This window comes from Macrotis lagotis, chromosome 3 (assembly GCF_037893015.1).
Source record: "Macrotis lagotis isolate mMagLag1 chromosome 3, bilby.v1.9.chrom.fasta, whole genome shotgun sequence".
Classification (NCBI taxonomy): Eukaryota; Metazoa; Chordata; class Mammalia; order Peramelemorphia; family Peramelidae; genus Macrotis; species Macrotis lagotis.
Window position 1 is genome coordinate 273769162 of NC_133660.1, and position 25850 is coordinate 273795011.

The following is a 25850-nucleotide window of genomic DNA, read 5'->3' on the forward strand; positions in this document are numbered from 1 at the left end:
AATAAATAGCAGCAATTAATCCCCAAAACCCCACAAAAAGTATCGATTCTGCTGTTTTCGTATGTCTGAGTAGTCATTCACTGTCCACTCTGCCCTGCCCAACCTCCCTAGTAGGATATATACAACCCAACAAATCACTGCATGAGTCAAGTTTGAGAATGCCCATCCCAGCTCACATCTCTAGCCCAACACTTCTCTGCCAGCAAGGGAGAAATGGCTTTCACCATCAGTCTTTTAAGTCTGATTGTTGGACTACAGTTCTTCAAAGTTGCTTTCCCTCGATACAATTGTGTTATCACCGTGTAAATTGTTCTCCTGGTTCTGCTCTGTTCACACTGCATCATTTCATATGAATCGTCCCGACTTTCTCTGAATCAGTGCCCTTCATTTTTTATAGTGCAATTTATTCAGCCTTTTCCCAATAGACTGTAAGCTGCCTGAGGGTGGGGGCTTTCTAGTTTGGTATTTGCATCCCCAGGGATTGGCACATAGTATGCTTTTATGAATGCTTTTTCATTCATTAGTTCTCTTTTGTTTCTAGTTCTTTGCTATAACAAAAGGGCTGCTCCAAATATTCCAATTATACAAGCAGTTTTTCCCTTGTGTCCTTCACCTCCTTCACCACCCACTAACAGTATCACTGAGTCATAAGGTGTGTACACCCTTAATTGAATCAGGTCACAGCTCCATCAGGGCATGGGTGTGTCCTGTCCTCCCATAGGGCCTCCACCAAATGTCACTGTCTGATCACATCTTGCCAATCTGATCCTGGTGAGAAGGAAACTGCTCCAAGTTGTTTCCATTTGCATTTCTCTTATTAGAGACTTGTGGCATTTTTTCATATGGTTATTGACAATTTGTTTCTTCATTTGAGAACTGTCAACTCATCATTTAACCATGTACCTGAGATACTGGTTTGTGTATTGTATCAATTCATCCTGATATTACACCTTTATTAGAGAGATGGGAAGACTTTTTTCCCCCAAATGATCCCTTCTAATTTTAATTTCTTTCCTTTTAATTTTCCAATTACATGCAAAGATGTTTTTCAACATTCATCTTAAAGCACACATTTTTCCATCCCTATCCCTTCCCACTCCACTGACCATGGCCGAAAACCATCTGATATAGGCTGTACATGTAAACTTGCATTTAACATTACTCAAGCTGTGAAAGAAGAACTAGAACCAAGGAAGGCAAACATAAGAAAAACATAAAAGAAGTCCTTTCTAATTTTAGCAGCATCTACTTTGCTGGTACAAAAATTTTCAGTTTCATGTAATCATCATTGTTCATTTTAACTGTTAAGATTACTTATATCCCTAGATTAATTATTTTTCCCCTAAGGTATCTCTTTCCCTTCTCAAATTTTAAAAATTACTGGAATTATTTTTATGTTGGGTTATGAATTCTGAACTCTAAAACTGTAAAACCTTTAAAATATAGGGTTAAAATAAAATGATAGAAAATATAGGTTAGATATTTTTAGGTTTTATTCTCTAAGAAGTTACCACACTTGAACTGAAAAGAGTTGAACTTTTATGCAAAAACGGAGAATAGGGAAAACTATTAGCCTCCTTTGTGACCTGACCATGAAAACTGTGTAATATTAAGTTGCCCAAACTGCTCCTCAAAGACTCTCTTCCTTGTCCAATACTATCTGATCTCATCTCTTCCTGGCAGGACCAGTCTCCCAGCATCCTGATCATTGTCCTTCTGAGTTTGTAAGTAACATAGAGGAGATACCTAGGTGTCTTCATTTCTTACTAAGTTGATAAAGTGACTGATACATGAAGACTGAGGACTCTCTAAAGAAATCAATCTTTTTACCATGACATAGTTTTGAGAAATTATATTTACCAGGAGTTAGTGTATATTTTGTAGTTTATGGTGGTTCAAGGTGCCTTTTCCAAAGCAATCATTAAACACCAGTGACACCCCTATTGCCTCTCATCAAACTTTTAAATCCTTCACCACCTTAGCCTCTCTCTCTCTCTCTCTCTCTCTCTCTTTCTCTCTTTTTTTCTTTTCTTTGGTCACTGTGTCTCTTTCTCCTCCCTCCCTTTCCCTCTCTGTCTCTCCTCTCTCCACTCCTCTCTTTTTTCTCTCCTCCTGAAGAAGAGACCGAAGGAGAAGACCTCCCCCCCCATCCTTCCAACCCATCCTTTGCAGAGAGGTAGGAATTCCTCCTCTGGGAATATTGCATGTATATTCTTTCAGGCTTGGTGATGCTCTCTTCCCCCTCTCCTCTGTTTCTCCTCTCTCCCCTCTCCTTTTCTCTCTCTCTTCTCCTTTTCTCCCTCTTCTCTCTATGTCCCTGTCTCCCCCCCCCCCCCCCTTCCCTGTGCTATCTCTGCCTGGACCAGCCCAGGTGATGACCTTGGTGTTCCTCACAAGTGATACCCCCCCCCAGTCCTAAAATGAATTTCCTTCTATCACTGCCTCTCAGAATTCCCGAGTTTCTTCAAGAATCAATTAAAGCATCCTCCCTCCCCAATCTTAATCCCTCAACTAGCAACAATTCATCCTCCATTTATTTTGTTTTTATAAACACACCAGGTTCTTTGTGGAATGAAAGCTCCTGGAGGGCAGGACCTATTGAATTGTTATATTTGTGCCCTGGATGCCTGGCTTTAGTGCCTGGTCCCTAGTAGGTGAGTAAAGCTTGATGGTTCGATATCCCTTCTTGTCTCTTCTGAGCTCTTGGATCCCAATCAAGGGCTTGGCTCGCTGGTGTGCCTAGAGCATCCTTTGTCTCTTCCATTTCTGTAGTCATACAATTTGTCTTCATCTTCTGTGTCTGAGTTAGCTAGTTGTTTTGGTGGAACCTTTTGCTGCACCTCATTCCTGGGAATATCCATGTGGAGCATCCTTGAGTTAGCAGCTGGAGACTTTGAACTGGGCTCTCTTTTTTCCTTTTGATCTAAGACTCAACAGGTTGTTCCCTCATTCGAGAGAGTTAGTGACTAGGAGCCCAGCTAATCTCAAATATGTAGCTCTATTCTGTCTAATCCTGTGGAGCAGCCTCTTCCCTTGGCCACCTTGGTCTCTGGGCTAGCAGGAAATTTGATGCCATCAAGTCCCAAGCAAAGGACTGGACCAGCTGGGCTTCCAAAGGTCAGTTCTTGCTCCCCTGGCTCTGGAACTCAGATTCCGAAATGATGAAATGGGAAAACAAGAGCATCCTCTGCATCTTTCAAAACTCAGAAAGTTTTGTGTGCTATCCCCTTTATGTAGGACAAAGGAAAAAACAAAAGTCAAGTACTCAAGACCAAATGGTTTTTGAATCCCTTTGTACCCAGTGAAAGAACCTCATCTTCACTCAGGGTTAGTCCACCAGAATGAGAGCTGACTCTTGGCAGCCCTGCCCTCAGACCACAGATCTCTAGGGAGGAAGTGACCTGGGTCATATCCTTGCCCATAGGGTCCTCGAGGATGGGGAACCCAGAGGGACCCAGAGTCAGATCATCATGGCAGTCCTGCCCTCAGGTCCCTGACTGGGAAAGCAGGGATGGCTCAGGTTAACCATACCTTCTGGCCTCTGTGAGAACAAGGATGGGTTATGTCAGGAATCTGGACTACCCAGCTCTGGACCATATCTTTGCCTTCAAACTCTTGGGGGTGGAGTGCAGACAAGGTAGGTCTTAACAGCCTTGAACTCAAGAGATTTCAAGAAGTTAGCTGCATCCTGTCTCTCAGCTTTCTGATGACCTTTTCTTCAACCTCATCCTCTTTTTGATACTTTTGGCCACCCTTTCCTCTCTAGGCTTTTGTAACTGCTCTGCTGAGATAGACATGTAGTCAGGAAACCAGAATTCAAATTCAGCCTCAGATACTTTCTAGCTGGTTGACCCTGGACACTTCCTAGTTCAGTGACCCTGGACAAGTCACTTAACCCTTGCCTGCTTCAATTTCCTCATCTATCTAATGGGAATAATGGCGTCTCCCAGGTCTCTTATGAGGATGAAATGAGATGGTTGCAAAATGGTTACTTAGACCAGTGTTTGTTGCTACTCCTATTTCTTGTCTGTCTTCTTTGCTGACTCTTTACCCAAGTCATCCCCCCTAAACTCTAGTGTCCCAGAGGGCTCTCTCTCCTGGGCTTCCTTCTCTTTTCCTCTGAGGACTTCATCAGAATTCCCATGGACTTAAAGGTCATGCATAGTGTTTTTTAATGACTGAAATCTCACCTTACCAGCTAAGTCCAGAAGCCAGGTATTTGCACTGGCTGTGTGCCCCATTCTTCCTCCTCACATTCACTGAGGGCTTCCCAGCTCAGCTCCTCACTCCAGTAAGTGACTTGGCCCTGTTAATCTGTTTGCCTGGATCTAGCTCCATATTGTACATAGTTCCTTGGCTACTGTCTCCCTAGCACTTCATTCAGGATCTAACATCCAGTAAACTTTTAATAAATGGTTATTGACTGTCCTGAGAAGCCTGGGACTAGACCCTAACCTGGACTCCAGTCATTCTTTTATGGCCCGGACAATGGGCACGTTATCCTTTGGGACAGGGATCTGGAGGAAGGAGGGACTCAGCTATGCCATCTGAACTTTGGGGACAAATGATACAGGCCTTGAAGATTCCATTTGGGTAGGGTTGGGAGAATCATTCCGGGGGAGGATCAGTGCTTGAGGTGCAAGAAGGAAGCAGAATATCGTTTCATGGAGGCTTAGGACCACTAGGTGGCATCACAGTGCAAAGCATGCTGGGCCTGGAGTCAGGAGACATCTTCCTAAGTTCAAATCCAACCTCAGACACTTCTAATTGCATCACCTTGGATAAGTCACCTCACCCTGTTTGCCTCAGTAAAATGACCTGGACATAGCAAACCCCTGAGGTATCTCTGCCCAGAAAGCCCCTAATGGGATCATGGACATGACTGAACAACCAATCCACAGGTTTGGAGCCTTACCATTGATGGCAGAGATCCAAGGTCCTCGTCTATGGGGAGAAGAGCTTGGAGCTCCTATATGTCAGGGGGAGGCTCAAGGCTCCAGGCCTGGAAGGGAGGGGTCAGGGCTCCCCGTTTCCAGTGAGTGAACCTCTAATGCCTCACACAGGAGGGGAGGGGTCAGGTCACCTGGGCAGACCCCTAGGGAGGGAGGCTCAGAACTCTAGAGTCTCAGGTGAGGCCTCCAGTGACAGCATTGAAGGGAGATGGTGACTCCCTGTTGGAGCTGCTGGGGTCCACCTCATATGCCCATGCATCTATCAGGGGTCTTGAGTCTCACAGTGGGACAAGGGATCAGCACTCATCATCCTCTGCGGAGGGATTCTCTGACTCAGGTAGGGGCTCCTGGGCAAGGCGGGGGAGTTCTGAACTCTTGTCTCGGGTTGGGGGGAGGCTGGAGTCTGAGTCTCCAAGGGCAAGGCAGGCTCTGGCCTTCCGATTAGGGGAGAGGGAGCTTCTGGGTTCTTGACTTCAGTTGGGGGGGGAGGTTGGATGCTGCAAGTTCCTGGCCTCAGGATTCCTAGTTTCAGTTGTGTTCATGTCTCTAGATTTCTCCCCCCTCTGGGGGGCAGGGAATTCCTCAGAGTTCCTAAGGCTCTTGTTGGGGGGGTTCAGAATCCTTCAATTTGGGGCAGGGGACAAGGAGGAAATGGGGGAATGTATAATGATCAGAGATCCTGAGGAAGTGTGAAGATCAGGGACTCTGGTCTTGTGGATGAAAAGGAACCCACTAAGTCTTTGGGGGGGGTGAAGCTGCAGAGGGTCTGGTTCAGGGCCCCAAGTCGAGGAATGAGAAGGAGGCCTTAGGGTTTCTGAGTTTAGAGCAGGGGAGGCCTCAGAGCTTCTAAATCTCAAAAGGTAGGGGCCCCTGGAAGCAAGTGGGGGATAGGGAGGAGGGTAAACTTGGGAGGACGGGACCTCAGGAATCCAGGGCTCCAGGAGAGGAGGACTGAACCGCCTCAGTCTCCCTCCAGGTCGGGGGAGGGGACTTGGGGCTCCTCTGTTTCAGGTGGGGGGAGGATTGCTCAGAGCTCGTGGTCTCCTGGGTGGGGAGGGGAGGGGGAGGGGGCTTGGAGTTCCAGGTCCATCTGAGTTTTGTTGGGGAGTGGGTGGGCAGGCTCAGAGTAGCTCGGGGAAGCGAAGTTTGAGATAGGCCTGAGGCTCCGAGATGGACCAGCACAGGTAAGAGTCTCGTGGGGGGTGGGGGAGAAGGGCTCAGAGTTCCTGGTCTTAGGGACAACACTCCTAAGTCTGGCTGGGGGCCCCTCAGGGTTCCTGGTCTGCCCTCCTGGGTCATGGAATGCCCACAGCATCCCTGGGGGGGGGGGTGTTAGGGCTTCTGTTCTCTGGGAAGAGGGGCTCAGATGGGGAGCCCAGGACTTCGGCTCTCATGGAGTGGGGCTCAGGGCTCGTGGTCTGAGGGGGCGTCATCGCTTAGGGTTCTAGACTACTTCAGGCCTCTCGGGGATGCGGGGCCACCGGGAGGGCCCGAACTCCCAGAGTTTGGAAGTCCAGTGTCGGGGCGGCTGGGATTTGAGGGGTCTGGCTGGAGGTCTGCGGCCTCTCCGAAGCTCTCCCCGTCCAGGGTCCGCGTGGGCAGTCTAGTCTCTTCTCACCTCCTCTCTCCGGATTGGGGGGCGGGGCAACCGTTACTAGGGATGGGCGTGACGGACTTCCGCCGGAGCCTGGCGCTCATGAATATTCAAGTAGGTGCCCCGCCCCGCCCAGCTGTCGCCATGGGGACAGGTCCCACGCGCTACCTGTGGGGCCCAGCTGAGGCCCGAGTGGCCCAAGCAGGGCCAGGTCTGGGGGTTTGGGGGGGCCTCAGGCAGTGAGAGGAGCTGAAGCGGCCGAGGTAAGGCGGGCGTGCCCTTTCCCACCCCTGCCCCTTGGGGAAGCCCAACAGAGACAGATTCCCCCAGAGGGACTCCCCTCCAGAGAGTCCGAGAGGGGCTGGCCCAGAGAGCACCCCGAGGCTGGCCCAGGGAGCACAGGGGCTGGCCCAGAGAGCACCCCGAGGCTGGCCCAGAGAGCACCTGAGACTGGCCCAGGGAGCACGGGGGCTGGCCCAGGGAGCACGGGGGCTGGCCCAGGGAGCACCCGAGACTGGCTGAGACCTGAGGCCGCAGCATTCTGACAGGGTTGCTGTAGGCTCTGAGTCCTCTCAGGCAGGAGGTGGGGGGTGGGGTCGGGGCAGCACCTCTCACTCTGAGCAGCTATCCCGCTTCAGCTGTTTGGCCTGCCCTCCCTCAGGCCTCTTGTCACATTGCCCCTTCCCTCTGCCCTTTGGCCCCAAGCAGGAGACTGTGTCTTCCTTCCCAGGCTGTCCTTTCCATCTATCTACACAACTTCCCTCTCCTTCCAAGGCCTTCCTTTGGAACATGTGCTCAGGGTCTTCTAGGTTGGACTCCAGACCCTTCTTCATCCTGGTAGCCTTCCTCGGATACTCTCCTGTGCCCACAAATGCTTCCCTTTGCCATCCATGGTGCTCAGGTGTGAGCTCAGGATAAAACCAAACTGGTAATGTCTTTTAAAAGAAAAGTGGGGGAATGGAGGTGGGCATGGGGAAGGTGGGAAGATCAGTTTTGGTTCTGGTAAGTTTAAAATGTCTCTAGGACATCCAGTTGGACATGCCCAACATAGAGCTGATGATAGAGGACCAGCTCAGGAGGGGATTAGGACTGCTTACACAAATCTGGGAATGCTTAGAGATCCTCTAGTGAGAGTACATGGCAAGAGGAAAGAAAGGGTCCAGGACTGGGCCTGGGAGACCCTCATGGTTAATGAATATTGACTGACTAATGAACCAGCAGAGGAGACAAGAGTATCACAAAAGCCAGAAATCTAAATCTCCGGGAGGAATATCAGCACTCACCGCAAAGATAGCCGATGCTTGGCCATTAATGACTGAGATGATCAACAAGGTCAAACACTCCAGGGAAGTCAGGCAGATTTCAAGAGACCAGGAAATTAACTTAAGAAGTTATGAAGAGGGGCGGCTAGGTGGCACAGTGGATAAAGCACCAGTCCTGGAGCCAGGAGTACCTGGGTTCAAATCCAGTCTCAAACACTTCATAATTCCCTAGCTGTGTGGCCTTGGGCAAGCCACTTAACCCCATTTGCCTTGCAAAAAAAAAAACCTAAAAAAAAAAAGAAGTTAGGAAGAGATCATTGGTGACTTTGGAGAGTTTCGGGAAAAGGAATTTGGAAGCTGAAGCACAGATATTTGAGAGGAGGGAGAGGAAACAAAGTGGAGGCATCAATTGTAGACGACCTTCTCAGAGGTCAGCCACAAAACAGGCACTGATGGACAGTTAGCCCAAGTGAGGTTTTCTTGAGGATCTTTGTAGGCAGCAGGGAAGGAGCCAGAGAATAACAGGAGAGACTTAAAGATAGATGCCAGGATAATTGAGGGGACAGTGTGCTGGAGAAGGTGGGAAGCAATGGAATCCCAGCTATATGGGGGCTGTGCCTGGGAGTGGAGAAAGGCCACCTCTTCAAGTGCCATGACGGAAGGAGGTGGCATTGATGACAGAGGAACATAAAATGGGTGGAAAGGAGATGGCTCATGACCAATGACTTCTCTACTCAGTAAAGTCAAAGCCTTCAGATGAGAGGGAAGAGAGGGGTGAGAGTGGGGAAAGCTGGAAAGAAAAAGGGAAGGTTTGGAATGGCCTCTGTGGGGAGGATCCCAGAAGACTAAAAGGACTGCTTTGCTGAAGTAAGGGCCTAGATCAAATTTAATAATAAAAGTTGTAGGCAGTCCAATTCAGACTTCCTCTGGTTCTTTTCAGCATCAGGATAAGAATAAAGGAAACAGATAGTGAGTATCCTTCAGGACTGAGATATGGCAAGATTCTGAGAGGAGGGTCTAGCATTGAACTGAATTGTTGTAGGGAAGGAAGGAGAGTGAACCAGGGCTTCAGGGTGATGAGAGAAGAGGACTGGAGGATGGAGGATTATGGTGAGGACAAAGGATAGTTAGAGAAGCAATAAGTCACAGGGAGAAATGGAATAATCAACAATTATGATCTATTAAAGAAACGTTGGAGCTCCTAAAGTGGGAAATAGAACAACTCTGCTGGACAGTAGCCAGACAGAGAGGAGAGAGTTCATTCTCTCATCTAGAAAGACAAGAAGTCACTTGTGAATATGCCTTTTTGTGACCTGTATGTGAAATGGAGGAAAGAAACTCATGGGAAATTGGAGCATTTGAGGAAACATTAATGTGTGTGCTCTAGTCCCTTAGGGTGAGGGCAGGAGATAGGCAAGAGACAGAGACTGTGAGTCTGGTGCTGAATTCACTGAGGAGGATCCATTCTAATGGCCTCAAGACTGGGATTAGGTGATGATATCTTTGAGTGGATGAAACCCACCAGAAGAGAGGGTGCTGGTGATGGTGGTAGAGGGAGAGCCTGGAAAGAGGCCATGGGGAACCAGGAAGATTCTGACTCTCCCACTATGACCAAGTAAGTGGCTATAAATTAAAGTGCAGCTAGTGCCAGAAAGGGTGGTCGAAGAGGCCAGGTACAATGAGGGAACCAGACGTGTCTCAGGGCTAGAAGAGAGGAGGAATAGGTTTGGGAGCTATTTTCACCATGAGTACAATGTTATTTTAAAATTGTGTAGATTTTCATCATTCTCATTTATTAGGAAATTTTTAGCATCTTCTGAGATCCATTGAAGTTTGAATTATCCCTCTTTGTGAATTCTTTGTTCCTATACTTGGCCTATTTCTTCATTGAGGAATGTCTAACATTAATAATAGAAATGATGCATTCTAGGGTATGTTTGCTACAGATTTTTCTCAGGGCAGCTAGGTGGCGCAATAAATGGAGCAACAGCCCTGGAGTCAGGCAGTCCTGAGTTCACATTGGACCTCAGACACTTACTAATTACCTAGCTGTGTGACCCCATTACCTTGCAAAAAAAAAAAGATTTTTCTCAATCTTTTTGTAAATCTTACAATTTTTTGATTTTTTCCAATTATATACTATGAAAGTTGTTCCAACATTCATTCACATGTATATTTATAAGTTACATAATTTCCTTCCACCCTCCCTTGCCAGCCCCCTCCCCTGAGTCTAGTGAACATTGAACATACACATCTTTGTTTAACATATTTACAGATTAGGCATTTTCTATATGAGAAATTAAGACTAAGTGAAAAGAAAGAAAACCATGGGATAGGAAGGAAAATCATTAGAAAAAGTTGTTAAAAAGCGAACATAGTGTTCATTCAGATTCTGTAAGGTTTTGTGGCTGTTGTTTTTCTTCATTTGGATATAGACGGCATCGTCCATAACAGGTCTCCCAGGGTTGTCCTAGTTCTCTGAACCGTAGAGAGGAGCTGCATCCATCACAGTTGATCAGCTCACAGTGTGGTGGTTAATGTATACAATGTTCTGTTCCCTTCACTCAGCAGCAGGTCCTGTAGCTCTTTCCATGCTTCTCCAGAATCTGACCTCTCATGGTTTCTTGTGGTACAATGATACTCCAATCTGTTCCTTTTCAAGACATTGATTTTTATTTTGCTAAATCCTGTTCTCTTTTCTAGAATTAAAATCATTTATTTTTTTCAGTAATGATGATGTTTATAAAAACACTTTACACAGTGCCTAGGACCCATAAGACATTTAATAAAGGCCTGTTTTCTTCTTGAATAACAAGCTTGTGCTCCTTTTTCTTTCAGTTTTCAAAAACCGCCACCATTTCTGTCACTGATGCAGTTAGAATCAGTTGAGCTTGTGTGGTCAGGACCTGCCCCCATCTACCCCACCCTGATCCCATTATTTTATGTTGGGCCATGTGGCTGCAACTGCCCCCCCTACCCACCTAGTAGGTTTTTCTTGCATGATCCTCAATTCTCTATGGTTTCTTAAGTGGGAACTTCACAGACAAGGAGAGTTTGTATTAATTGGGCTCTGGGGGTTCTCACATTGTGCCATTGACTGCTATTTTTCACTCTTTTTCCAGTGCCAGATAGTGGTTTAATTCTTGCTTTTCAGGACATGGAGAGGTCAGTTGCAGTTGAATGGTGAAGTTGGAAACCAATTGGGCCTCAAGCTGCTCATTTCCCACTCTGTCAACAGCATATTTCTTGATTCTTGAACCATTATCCCCACACACCTCACCTATCTGCCTTTATGACTCTGTTCCCTCATACATTGCCACCTGGGATGTTATTGCAATAGCTCACTAATTAATCTCCATGCCTCAAGTCTTTTCCCTGGTCAATATATCCCCTCAGCTGCTAAAGCAATCTTCCTGTTTGCTTGGAAGTGGGACAGGATTCAAATTTAGCTCTTCTGAATACTAAACCCAACACTGGACCCTAGCTGAGTGACCCTGGGTAAGTCATATCACCTGTGTCTGCCTCAGCTTTCTCATCTGTAAACTGAGGATCATAATAGCATCTATATCACTCATAGAATTGCTGTAAGATACAAATAAGGGTGGAAGTGGAAAGTGTTCTGTGAACCTTAGCCTGAGGATGGCAGGCATTTTGGGGCTCTCTGGTAGTTCCCCTTTGCCAATTTTCTTTTGTCAGGGTTTTCCCCGATATTCTTGTCTACTTTTCCTTGTGAATTTTGTTAGAACTTTAATTCTATGGAAAAGTCTACTGCGATTTTGATTGGAATAACATTAAACTAGGAGGTAGCTTGGGAAGATTTGCCACTTTACTAAATTTTCTTGATCTACTCATTAAGAGGGGAATAAATATTTTAATAAGAGATTGGCATTAAAGAAGTCTCTTCTAGCATTAAATCTATAATCTTTGATCCCCTCTAAATACCACCAAGTTGGCAGGGTGGGTGGATATGACTTGCCTCTATGGAGCTGACTGATGACCTGAACTTTGGTGGAAGCCAGGTGTTCTGAGAGACCAGGAAGAGAAGCAAGAATGTTCTAAGAAGGTGGGGAATAGAATCTTATAGCCAGGAAAAGGAAATCCTTTTAGAACATCTAGGACATAGGGAGGAGAGAGATGTAAAATTTGAAAGGATTTCTTTCCTGCCTATTATTCATTGTTTATGTTCCTTCCTTTTTTATTCTAGATGTTTATTCTTTATACTTATACTCGATATTCCTCATGTAATGAAAGCTACTGATTTCTCTTCTAATGGTTTCTATGATTTTGTCTGGTTTGCCTCCTTTTTTTGGTTGTGCCTCACACCTAGAAATATCAATTCCTGAAAGTGATAGAAAGGATTGTCCTAAAGGAAGAATTTTCCTGTGTTGCTGATTTCGAAGTGCCTCCTCACTGGATTCCTTTCCCCCATTAGTGATGAAATCTCTCTGGATCTATGTCCTCCCATGATTCTAGGTGTTAGTGATCTTCAGGAGATGATTCCCCTTCTCCTGAGGCAGATCACTATCTATAGGCGGTGGTTCCTCTAAGACAAATCCTGGTAGACTTGACTGGAAGGTGTTATCTTCCATTGTAGAATGTCTGGGTCATCATGGGAGCATTCTTCAGAGGAATACCCTAACAGAACTAGAGATTTTTCCCCCTTTCATTCTTTGTTTCATCCCCTCCCTTTGCCCCCACACATTTCTCTCTTCCTGAAAGACTGAAGGATTGTTTTTCCTTCCTTGTTAACTATTGTACATCACATACATTCCCTTCTCTCTTCTTTCTCCTCTTCTGTTGCCATTCTACAGTTTATCCTCGAAGGAAACAATGGCTCACCTTTGGACAGTGAAATAATGTAGAGACTGTGGTGATTTAGGTCTGTTGTTCTACCTTTGGTTCTTCCATTTTTTATCAGATTTCACCCTTGTTTCCTTATGTGCTTTTAGAAAGAAACCTCTTTAATGTCTGTTGTTATTATATGGTAGTAATTGTTGTTTTGTTTTTTTATTCAGGATAATTTATTTCAATACCCCTGCCTTCCTTGGTTGCTATATATGTTTTACCCTACTTGAATTTCCATTGTCTGGGGGTGTTTACAAAGCAAATAATCTACTTAAATCTAGTTTTCTTTGTAGAAATGCTTCAAATGCCTCTTTTTAATTAAATGTCATTTTTTTCATTACAGACTAGGCTTAGGTTAGGGGAGTACTATTTCACCTTGGGTTGTATCTTGGGCTACTTAATATTTGGAACATATTATTCCATTCTCTCCTGTGTTATCTGGTGGGTACAGAATAATCTTGTGTTTTTCAAATTTCCTTTTCTTTATATTTGATGCTCTTCCATTAAACTTTGGTGACTCCCTATCACCTCTAGGATGAAATATACATTTCCATTTGTCTTTTTTAAAAGCTCCTCATTACCTGACCCCTTTTTACATTTCCAGTCTTCTTGTACCTTATTCTCTCCCCATCTGCTCTGTGATTCAGTGACACTGATCTCCTGGCTGTTCATGAATAAGATACTCCATCTCCTGACTCAGAGCATTTTCTCTAGCTGTTCCCCATGCCTGGAATGTTCTCTCCATTTCTGACTCTTGGCTTCACTAGCACCCTTCAAGTCCCAACTAATCTCACCTTCTACAAGAAATCTTTCTCAGTCCTCATCAGTCTTAGTGCCTTCCCTCTGAGACTATTCCATTTGGACATAGTCATTCAACTCATTGGGTAGTGGCAACACAGGGCTTCTTTCTCTTCACTGGACAAGGTAGTAGTAGTAGTGATGAGGAAGGGATAGTGTTGAGTTTTGATGTAAACCTGCTTTCTGCTTTCCATGTTGCAGGGTTGTGGTGGGATCAGAGAAGGGCTGGTTTGGAGGCCCTGGGGTTGACTTTATACAGCTGTGTCAGTGCAGGGCTCTGTGAGGAAAAGGTTGCTGAGTGAGCTCATGAAAGATTTGCTGTCTCAAAGTTTTTTCACTGATATATTACCTCTTTAGTGTTCTTGGTGTCTTAGCACATAGAGACAGCCAAAATTGCTTTATCTCTTGGGCATGAATTTGGGAAGAAATGTCTAGTCCTCCATCATGTTGGTCTTGTAAATTCCAAGCAGTTTGACAGAGCTGTCATCCATCAGACTTGATAATGACTTTTTGCAAAAAAGATCACCATAAAGAGAGTGTGATGGTGGCTAAAACTACAACCTTGACTAGAGAGAGACAGAAAGAGAAAGAGAGAGAGAGAGAGACAGAGACAGAGACAGAGAGACAGAGAGCAGGTTACAGAGAGAAAGAGAGAGGGAGACACAGAAGAGGGGTAGAGAGAGAAGAGAGGGGAGAAAGAGAAGAGGGGGGAGAGAGAGAGAAGAGGGAGAGAGGGAAAGGAAGAGAATTTTGCCTCTAAAACACTGAAGTCACACTGACATACACTCAGAGACTGGTTACCTTTAATGTAGAAATGGATAAAGTGGGAATATGAGAGTCTACTGGACAGTCTCACTGAGAATAATCAGAAGCCACACACCTCAGGGAGGTAGTGCAGGTGGTGAACACCCAATCTTTCTTTTGGAATAAGAGATCTGGGGGCCACCACAGCTGTGGGCTAGTCATAAAACCTCATCAAGCCTTGGCATCCTCCTCTTTACAATAAAAGGATGAACTATATAGCTTCAAAGGTTTAAATCTGTGATTCAACGTCTCCAATGACCTTTTTTTTTTGGGGGGGGGGGTTGCAGGCAATGGGGTTAAGTGACTTGCCCAAGGCCACATAGCTAGGTAATTATTATATCTGAGGCCAGTGCTCTACTCACTGTGCCACCTAGCTGTCCCTCTAATGACATTTTAATGGCCAAATCCTTTCTCCATCTTCATTTTCCTTGCAGTCTTGGACACTGGTGATTGATCTCTTCTCCTGGATTCTCTTTTCTCTCTAAATTTTCATGATAACCCTCCTCCTTCCTGGTCCTCCTCCTCCCTCTCTGATCACTTCTTCTCTTTCACCTTTGCTGACTACTCCTCCAGATCTCACCTTCTAACTATGGGTACCCCTCAGGGCTCTGTCCTGGGCTCAGTTCCCATGGATTTAATTACCAGTTATGCTGAAAATTCTTAGATCTACCTATCCTGCTTTACCTCTTTGTTGACCTTCAATCTTCCATCTCCAATTGCACTTCAGATGTCTTGAAATGGATGTCCAGTAAAAATTTAAACTTAAACAGTCCAAAACTTATCTTTTCCATTCCCAACACACTCACACACACACACACACACACACACATACACACTCCTTCCCTATCATTTTCAAGGGTAACGCACCCCTCCCAGTCCCTCTGGGTCACAATCTAGGAGTCATCCTGGACTTCTCACTATCTTTCACTTCCAGACAGCTAGGTGGCACAGTGGATAGCACACAGCCCTGGAGTCAGGAGTACCTGAGTTCAATCTGGCCTCAGATACTTAATAATTACCTAGCTGTGTGGCCTTGGGCAAGTCACTTAACCCCATTGCCTTGCCAAAAAAAACTAAAATCAAAAACAAAAACAAAAACTATCTTTTACTTCCCTCCCTCCCCCTCCCTTTTCCAATTTTTTTTCAAGGCCCAGCAATTGAGCTTCACCTCTGTGCCATCTCTCCCAATATGGCCCCTTTTCTCTCATCCTAGAGACAGAGAATGGAGCTGAGCTCCCCTTCCCCCAGGTGCAGACCTTCATCTCCTTACACCTGGACTATGGTGGTAACCTGCCAGAGGGTCTGCCCAATTCAGACTCTTCCCATTCCAGTCCATCTTCCATTCAGCTACCAAATTGATTTTTCCTAAAACTCAGATCTGATTATCTCTCTCTCTAACTTTCCTTCCCTCCCCCTACTCAACCTACTCCCTGTCACCTCTAGATTCAGGGTATGGCTCCCTGTGACATGGCTCCAATCCTCTCGCTGGGGGTGTGGGGGGAGAATTGCTTCTTCTCAGATCAGTGCCCAACTTGAGAATTCTCCAACTAGAGATTACTCAAAAGGTGTTGCACCCCCAAAAATGTCCCCTCAGGTCATGAGCTTCTGTAAGAGCCCAAGAGAGAAATCAGATGGCAGCCTGAATAAGAGGTCTATACATTCCCCTCTCTTACTCCTGGATCTGCACATACAGCAGATCCTTTTCTGAAAGTCATCAAAAACTTTTCCTCTTTTGAATAGGAAGAGGAAAAAGGAAAAAATCTGCTCTAACCCCATTTGCTGAAATCTGGGATAATGGATGGGGGGGGTGAAAAAAAGGAAGGAGACAGAAGAGAAGATGAAGAGGGGGGAAGGGGGAAGGAAGGAAGGGTGAAAAGATGGAGAGGGGAGGAAGGAAGAGAGAAGATGGAGAGAAAGAGGGTGGGGAAGAAAGGAAAGAGGGAGAGAAAGGTTAGGAGGAGGAATGGAAAGAAGGATAGAGGAGAGAAAGCAGATGAGAGAAGGAAGGGGATAGAGACAGAGATAAAGGAGGGAAAGGAGAGATAAAGAAGAGAGGAATGTAAAGCAAATGCTTTCCATTTCTGCTTGGCAAAACTGAAGGCTAGAAGGGGCCCAGACTTTGAAGTAAGGGAAGGATTCCCGGACATGGAAGAGTCTGAGGCTCAGTTACAAATGAGAAGACCAGAAAATATGTATTTGGGAACATTTGTTTTGTTTGGAGTTTGTAAAATTCAGAATATACAAATACTTATGCCTGTCCAGACCAGACAATAAGTTGCCCTGAGCTGCTGCCATACTTTTGTGTCCCAGCCATTGAGCTTCAGAAGACCCTAACAGAAATCCCCTGGTCTGCGGTCTCCTCATTCTCATCTTGTCAGCCCCATTCTAGGTCACTTGCCTCTGCCTCACCTCAGGGCCTTCTCTAGAGCCGACTGTCTGTTCCCCATAAGACCCACCCAAATTTCTAGCTTTTGTCTTCTGTCCAGATTGCCCCAGGTCACACCTTAGCCTGTTCTAGCCTGCTAGAACAGGAGTCAGGCCTGCCCCACTTGTCAGGAATCAGCATTACCCCACCCCACCCCCCAAGGTTAGTTGGGGGGGGGGGTCCTTGAACACTCTCATCATCAGTGGACCTGGTGCTCTGCCTGGACCTTTCCCTCAAAGGCTAGCATTCATTCTCCCACCCCATCATACTTCTGACCCCTCACCCTCACTCCCTCCCACTCTGCTCTTCATGGAGCTTCTTTATCTGATCATGGTCATCTTCCTACCTCTCCCTCTCCTTGATGACTCCCCCTAAAATGAGACCTCTTCCAACCCTCTGGGTGACTCTGCCTACCCGCTCCTGACCCCAGCTCCGGTGGTCCCAGCATTCTGGAATTACTTCTATATTTGTCACTTGATTGTGGGAGAGCATTTTTCAGTCAACGAGGACCCACTCCCTGAAGCCATCTAGAAAAGGGAGCAGAGGCTGGCTTCTTCAAAAGGCTGCTCTAAAGCTTTTTGTGGCAGGGCTGCCTCACTTGGGGCCCAGGGGAATGGTTAGGATTTGCCTGGATTTCAGCAGGACATTTTACAAGGTCTCTGACTGTATTCTTGTTAAAATAAACTGGAATGCTCTAAGCTAGCGCAGCACCACGAAGTGAGCTGAGAACTCATTGGCTGGACCTGGAAAGGAGTGCATTAGTCCTCACTGGTCTGATGGACGATGCAGAGACAGATGCAGAGATAGGTCCTGCTGGCCTGTGCCCCAAGGAGGGAGTGCTCGGCTTCCAAGGTGGATGGCATCTGGAGCAAAACCAGAGCCTGGAGTAGGATTTGGCCCCCAAACCTCACAGGAACACCTCTGCCCACAGGCTTGGGTGGTTCCCCCGGGGATACCAGCTCTGCACCAAGAGACAAGACTGCTGATTGGCTGGGAGACCTCTGAGCTCACCTAGAGTACATAGGTGGGAGAAGCCACCTTGGGGAGAAGCTTTGATGGCAGGTAGGAAAGCGCCCCCCAGCGTCAGATTGGTGGAGCTTCCGGGGCCTGGAACCCTGGAAACTGCTAAGTCAGAGTGGTTTCACTTTCCTGAGATTGGTCTCTCTCCAGGGAGATGAGATCTCATCTCTTCTCAGGCAAGAGCCTCATTTACTCTAGGGCTCCATTCTCATTGTTGGGTGTTCTCTGATTTCCAGTAGTGCTTGCATTTGGAAAGAGGTCCATTAGGTCTTTGGGGAAACAAAGGGAAAACCCATCTAGTGTGGGGCAGATACAAACAGCAAGGCCATGGGAGACAGAGGAAGCACACACATTCAGGAAGACTAGGAAAGACTTCTTTGTAGGCCTCATTAGGCCTTCAAGGAAGCCAGGGAAGCAGAGCAGAAGAGGACCAGACTCTCAGGCATGGGTACAGTCGAGGGAAATGCCCTGAGTTGGGGGCATCATTTGTAAGAAAGGAGAGGGAGGATAATGTTGCTGGTACAAAGGGTAGACAGAGGGGAAGAAGACGTGAGAAGAATGGAAAGTCAGGAAGGGGCCAGGGAGGGGGCTCTCAAAGACTTGGAGCCAACAGAGAGCCACAGGGGGTGACTGGTGGGGGGCGGGACATAGTCCCGAACTTTAAAAAGATAGCTCTGGTGACTGCATGACTGATGGCCTGAGAAGAAGCAAGGCAGGAAGATCCTCCCCCTCCTTCCAGGTTATTACAATGGTCTGGGGGTGAGAGATTGTACCAGGGATGGGAGCAGTGTCAGGGGAGAGGAGGAGGCAATTGGGAGAGATATTACAAAGATGGAAAACAACAGGACTGGACCACAGCTTGGATATAGGGGATGCACGTGAAAGAGAGTTGAAGACTATACCCAGGTTGTGACCCTGGGCGACCAGTAAATTACTTTGACACAGGGACTTGGGATGAGAGGGTGTCAGGTGAAGCAGAGCTGAGTGGTAATCTGCCCCACCTGCCTCCCCCTCACTGCACGTCCCTGCCTGACAGTAATAGAGAAATTCAGAAGGTGACAGAGTCAGGTTAAGGTTAGAATTGAATTTGGAGGTGCACATTTTAGGGGTAGGGGTATGTACCACAGTGTATAGAATGCTGGGCCTGGAGTTAGAAAGACCTGGATTCAAATCTAACCTCTGATACTCACTGTGGGACCCTGGGCACATCACTTCACTCTGCTGGCCTTGGTCTCCTCCTCTGTAAAATGAACTGGAGAAGTATCTGTGCCAAGAAAATGCCAAAATAGAGTCACAGAAAGTTGAACTCGACTGAAATGACTGAAAAACAAAGAAGGTAATTTGGTTTAGAAGGAAGGATTACGAGCTCATTTTAAGCTTAGGATGTCTGTGGGACATCCAGTTTGAGACATCTAAGAAACTGTGGATGTGTGAGCCTGAAAATTAGTACAGATGCAGATGCAGAGATAGGTCCTGAAAATGGTGCAGAGCTGGTATCCCGGGGGAACCACCCAAGCCTGTGGGCAGAGGTGTTCCTGTGAGGTTTGGGGGCCAAATCCTACTCCAGGCTCTGGTTTTGCTCCGGATGCCATCCACCTTGGAAGGCGAGCACTCCCTCCTTGGGGCACAGGCCAGCAGGACCTATCTCTGCATCTGTCTCTGCATCGTCCATCAGACCAGTGAGGACTAAAGCTGAATAAATTGATTTGAGTCATCTACAAATAAATGATAATTGAAGATATGGGAGCCGAGGAGATCAAATGAAAGAGAAGAGGGACCAGGACTAAACCTTCTAAACTAAAGATCCCCTCTCCTTAAGAACAAGGAAAATGCCCCTCCTTTGCTGTAATCCTTGGTCCCAGAGATTGATGGGGGGTAGTGGGATATCCTTTTCACTCAATATCCCTCGTAACAGCTGTGGGAAGATTGCTGGGTCACCTGGCTAGCCAGCGTCCATCCTGCCTCTTCCCCACAAGGCTGGGATGCAGGTAGGACCCTTCTCCACTTCACAAAGGAGGAAACTGCTATCTCCCTGGGAGACAAGCTGAGCCAGGTCCCCAGTCAAATGGCTGTCTCTCTTTATTCATGCCCTAGGCAGACCAATTTCATTTTCTTAACTTTCTAAGATTTTATTTATTTTGAGTTTTGCAATTTTTTCCCCTAATTCAACTTCCCTCCCCCCACCCAGAAGGCAGTCTGTTAGTCTTTACAATGTTTCCATGGTATGCATTGATCTAAGTTGAATGTGATGAGAGAGAAATCAAATAAAATATAAAAGATAGCAGAATTACATAGTAAGATAACAGGATTTTTTTTTCTAAATTAAAGGGAATAGTCCTTGAACTTTGTTCAAACCCCACGGCTCTTTATCTGGTTACAGATGGTACCAACTTCATTTTTATTTGATCAAAATATCACACACACACACACACACACACACACACACACACACACACACATCCTAGGCAAGCATTAAAGCACCTCTCAGTAGCAATCATCAGCTCCCAAAGGACTGAATCAAGGTGTCCCCAGAAAGTTGCTGGTCTCTTCTTTAACCCTAGCAACTCTATGTTTCTAGCCGTAAATCCCTGAAATCTCTGAGCCTTTGAGGTGGTTTTAAATATCTCCTCAGAGATCCCTTCCAGGTTCCAGAAAAACCCCAACATTTTAGGACATTTCGTTCCTAGTTGGAGGAGTAAACATTGATGAGAATTAGTTAATAATAGTCAATAAGCATTTATTTACTATCTATTAGATTTCAGGCAGTGTGCTAAGTCCTCAAGGAGTTTATAATCTAATTAGAGAAGACAAGGAAAAAAGGGAGCTAAAAAGTTGGGGTGTGATGAGAGGCTGCCTGAGGGTATACAACATAGGTGCATGGCTTGGATGCCCAGGGAGAGGAACCTGGTGCAGAGGGATGACCTTCATGGAGAAGAAACCAAACAGAGCAAGAAGAGAGAGAAAATACTAGAACTAATGGATGAGATTTAGATCTTGATGTATGGGATTTCCTGCCCCTGTCTGATGCTCCCGTTTCTAAAGATGGGAAAGTTTTATTTACCTGCCCTCCTGAAGTGGAGGGGTTCTAAGCACACTTTCATGTGTTTGTTGGCTAGTAACCTTCTTGATATTTTGATGGGTGTTTCTAGAAAACTATCAACTACTTTAGATCAGCTAATTTTTTTTAAATTGGCAGAGCCCAGCCTTAAACAGCAAATGGCTATCTTTGGTTTCTATAGAATCTTAGAGCTATATTTAGTTAAATCCTTCCTGCCTCACCAGAGGACCTGGAATACCAAATAACTGTGGGCACAGGACCTGGGATTACAACCAAGAATTTACTATCCTGCAAAATTCAGCATATACTGTTGGGGGGAAATGAATGTTCAACAAAATAGAGGACTTCCAAAATTTCCTGATAAAAAGACCAGAACCAAACAGAGAATTCAATCACCAAATACATGACTCAAGAGATACATAAAAAGGTAAATGAAAAGGGGTAGAAAAACAGAACAAAACAAATGTTAGGCAAGACCATCAAATTGTATACAATCGTAAAATGGAAGAAATAACACTTATAACTCTTGAAAAAATTATACTTCTCTTGGGATAATTAAAGGGTTGAATATAATTGAAGAGATTGGATTTAGAAGATATGAATATAGTTGGGTCTTGTATCTCCATTGAAAGGGTCCAAGATGACATCACTATGTTTGAGACAAAAAAGCCCTGATGAGAAGCTGGGATGTTTACTCTAAAAAAAAATCCTTCCTACTTAGATCAAGGTATACCATGAAAACAGTGTAAAGACTAATAGATTGCCTTCTGTGGGAGTGGGGGGAGGGAAGCAAGATTGGGGGGAAAATTGTAAAATTCAAAATAAATAAAATCTTTCTTTAAAAAATCCTTCCTGTCTCAAGTTTTTCTCTTTCCATTCCCCTCTAAGCAGCTTCCACAATGACAATTCTTATGCACATCTGATCATATCACCCTATTCACAATAAATGGGATCTCCCATTTCCAGTAAGATCAAAAGCAACTTATTTTGTTTGTCTTTTAAATGATACCATTTCTATTCCTCTATTGTAAATCTTATTCTGTTATTCTAGTAAATGTCATGTCCCCCATCTAACTGCATATTCTGACTGTTAAAAGGCAAATCTATTGATAGAACTATAATTTTTAGGAGCCCAGACTTACAGAATTGAAAGTGTCAAATTTTCAGGAGACTCAATCTGTGACTATGAGTTGAGAGATAGCCCAAAGTGTTAGGCATATGATTTGATATAATTTTTTTGATAATTTTAAGAAAATCAACTTTTTAATATTAATGCTTTCTAATTTTTTACTTGGTTAATTTACTTTTTCTTCTCTTAAAAAAATAAGATTAGGTTAATAGTTATTTAACTTGAAAAGTCTTTAAATCATTTTTGGTATGTATCTTATTGGTCAAAGATGATTGGGTATGCAACACAGCCTCTGAAGATGAGATGCAAAAAAAGGATGGACTGATTCTCTGCTGCTTGTGCTCACATTGGCCTGACATTTAACACCAAAAAGCACAGGTGCTTTGCTAGCCAGCAAGATGCCATCCATGCAGGGAACCATCAGTTACAGCAAAAAGAGAAATCTTGAACAATGTGGATAAATTAACTTATTTTGGCAGTCTGCTTTCCAGAGATACACATATAGATGATGAATTGACACACATTGCTCAGTATTGGGAGGCTCCAAAGCAAAGTGTGGGAGAGAAGAGGTATTAGACTGACCACCAGACTGAAGGTCACAGAGCCCCTGTGCCAACCTCATTGTTGTATGCCTGTGAGACCTTTGATAGTCTACCAGCCCCATGTCAGGAAACTAAATCACTTCCATTTAAATTGTCTTAGGAAGATTCTAAAGATCACCTGGCAGAAGATCCCAGACCCTGAGGGCCTCTCTTGAGCTGAACTACCAAGCATTCAAACTCTACTGCAGAGAGCAAACTCCAGTGATCTGACCACATTGTTCAAATGTCAAATGCCAAACATATGCTTGCTAATACTATTTTATCCCTCACACAAGGAAGACACTCAAATGGAGGTCAAAAAAAGGAATACAAAGACACTCTCAAGAACATACAAGGACAGGGGTGGCTAGGTGGTGCAGTGGATAGAGCACTGGCCTTGGAGTCAGAAGTACCTGAGTTCAAATCCGACCTCAGACATTTAATAATTACCTAGCTGTGTGGCCTTGGGCAAGCCATTTAATCCCATTGCCTTGCAAAACTAAAAAACTAAAACAAAAAACAAATGAGGAATACAAAGACACTTAAGAACTTTGGAATGGATTGCATGACATGGGTCACACTGACACCCAGCGTGGTGTGTCCTCATCAAGGAAGTTGTTGTGCTCCATGAGCAAAGGAGAAACGAAATAGCTCAAAAGAAATATGAAATTTGCCAAGTTCAGGTGGCCTATTTGTGCCTGACCCATGGAAGAGCATTCTGAGTCTGATTAGTCAAAGTTCCTGGAGTGCATACATTGTTCCTTTAGTCCAACATAGTGAGGTCATTTTGGTGACATCTTTGAGAATGAAGGACAACAACCTGAACTCTCTCTTACCTAACCTTAATGACTCAATGGTTGTCTCAGTCAAAGTTTTAAAGAGCCAAGGTCTCTCACCACATCGAGGGTCATTTCCAGTCCTCCTGAACCATATCTGGTCCCTGGATCCAGATAACTCTGAAGGAGAAATTGAGATTTGTGATTTTGCACAGCAATTCCTCACTTAAATCCAACTCATTTGCTTACCAAGTTATCACCTCCCTGATGTATTGGTGGTCTTTGAAGGGCAAACAACAAAAACCACCACCAACCAACCAACCAACCACTTGTTACCTTATCTGAAATCATGATTTAGTCTTCCACCGTTGGGAATTCAACTGGAGCCTAAATTCATCTCATTCCCATTCATGGTTCTGATTATTGTTAGTCTTTCCTCTCCATCAGATAAATCCTGTTATATTTATTTTCTTTTAAATTTTTTCCCCCTTTTCTAGAGAAGAAAATTAAAAGAAAGGCAATGAAATAAAAGTCAGCTAACTAGAATTTCTCTTGTTTAAAAGCCTCTGATCCCATTCTTCTCCTCATTAAGACCCAAATCACAGCCAAATTCTTACCTGTTTCCCACTTTGATTATCAGCTTTATCAAATACAGTGGATTTTTCCTGGAGTTCTCCCCTCCCCCTTTCTTAAACTCTCTCCTCTTCACACACACACACACACAGAGACCATATATTTGCATGTGTGTGTATCAATGTTCCCTTTCCCTATTTTCATGAGACCCTGATTTCACTCCCTGCCATTCTTGAGAACAATCCCTCCAATCTGAAACAGGTTTTTTTGGTTTGGTTTTGTTTTTAGGTTTTTGCAAGGCAAATGGGGTTAAGTGGCTTGCCCAAGGCCACACAGCTAGGTAATTATTAAGTGTCTGAGACCGGATTTGAACCCAGGTACTCCTGACTCCAAAGCCGGTGCTCTATCCACTGCACCACCTAGCTGCCCTGAAACAGTTTAAAAAGAAATTTATCAAGTTGTTTGGTAGAAAGAGTGAGAGGTGGCTCCCACTCTGGTAATTGTTGGAGTGAGTTCCTCTAGCCTCAGACAAGGGCATGAGGACACTGACCCAGTTGGCCTCACCTAGGCAATAAATAGGGTGTCTCCAAGACAGATGTACATCAGCAGATAAGTTAACTTAGGAACCCAAGACACAACTTTGGATGGATCCGAAACAAGACCTTCAGGGGCCCCAAACAAGTATTAGGTAGGCTCTAAGCTTTCCTTATGACCATCCTGAGGTCAGTCTAATGTCTACAGGGAACTTTGCAGTTAGACAATTGTCTTCTCCCATAAAATTAGGTTCAAATACAATTAGTAAATGATAAATACTAATCCTTGCCTCTCATCTCTTTGAATATTCTTTCCCTGTAGTCCTCCCTCTTCTTCTGTTTCCTCTTGCCTTTCTCTTAGTCCCCTCAGCAGCCTCTGGAGATGATGAAGCAGGTGAATGCACTCAACCCTTCCCAATCAGAGGGGAGGCTCAGCTCTGCCTCACCCACTGCCCCCTCACCACACATTCCTGGCTTGGTCTCCTCCTCCAGTTCTTCCATAAGCCTTTTTGTTCAGTTCGGGGGGCACTCGCCCCACCCCACCCCCATTTCTAAGGCTGCTTTTCCTAGCATCTCTCTGACCCCTCAGCATCACTTCACTCTGAATTCTTCTGGACATTTCTCATCTTTAACTCTTGAGCTTGTCCTTGGTCGGAGTGGGGGGTGGGGCTAGGGCTCTGAATCTTGTGAAGTCAGAAAGGGTCTCAATGATTCTTTACCCCAGGGTGCTCTTATCTCCACTGCTGCTGGACTCCAGTAGGACTGGCAGCAAGCTCTGGGCCCAGGAAAGGGCAAGAACAGATCCTGGGTGATGGAGGGTGTGAGGGTAAGGCCCCAAGGCCCCACAGGTGGCCTTCAACTCAGAGGAGGAGCCCTTTCCTTTCCTCTTGTTGCATCTCCCTGGTTGCTTTTTCTGGGTGCCTTATTTTTAGGGAGGGGGGAAGGAGGAGTGGTGGATCTCATTTGCCTCTTGCCCTGATTTTCCCTCTTTTGTTTCTAGGGTTAGCACAGCTGCATATGGACTCTCCCTGGAACAGAGGCCACCAAGGCCCAAGGCCAGGGACAGCCAGTGTGCGTGTGACTGATCTGAGCTGGCAGGGCCTCCAGAACCCCAGACCCCTGATCAAGGATGATGAGGGTGCTGAGATGCTGTTGGAGGAATACCTGTCCCCCTCCAAGTTGGTGAGTCTGGCAGCCCCCTGGCTGTTTGGCCGGGTGGCTGGTTCACTTATGCCTGGCTCTTTTGGCTCCTCTCTAAGGATTTTAGGGCAGCTTCTCCTTCAGAATCATATTTGGGATGGAGGTATCTGAGAGCCAAAGCAAGCATTCTGTTTTCACTGGGGAACTGTGGATTGGATTTAGAATAGAATTAGTAAGGGGAAGTCCCTTTTGCCTAAAGGAAGGTATCAACTGCACCAGTGAATCTGAACTGGGCATCCCTAGGAGAGCCTGACCTGCCTCCTAGACAGTGTTTTCAGGCTCTTAGACCTTGGCCTAGCT

At 45.4% G+C, this 25850-nt stretch overlaps 1 protein-coding gene across 5 annotated transcripts in view; it reads left to right on the forward strand.

Annotated features, from left to right (window-relative positions):
• Positions 1 to 6676: 6676 nt before the first annotated feature.
• The window catches only part of LRRC56 (leucine rich repeat containing 56), a 74107-nt gene continuing 54933 nt past the window's right edge, over positions 6677 to 25850 (forward strand). For 3 of the 5 annotated variants that reach the window (XM_074230706.1, XM_074230710.1, XM_074230709.1), the window contains exons 1-2: positions 6677 to 6809; positions 25351 to 25532. In XM_074230706.1, the coding sequence (XP_074086807.1) occupies positions 25368 to 25532 (165 nt within the window). In that variant the 5' untranslated portion in view covers positions 6677 to 6809; positions 25351 to 25367. Of the gene's footprint in view, positions 6810 to 7337; positions 7475 to 25350; positions 25533 to 25850 lie in introns of those variants that run through there. The other 2 variants (XM_074230707.1, XM_074230711.1) reach the window with 2 other exon arrangements.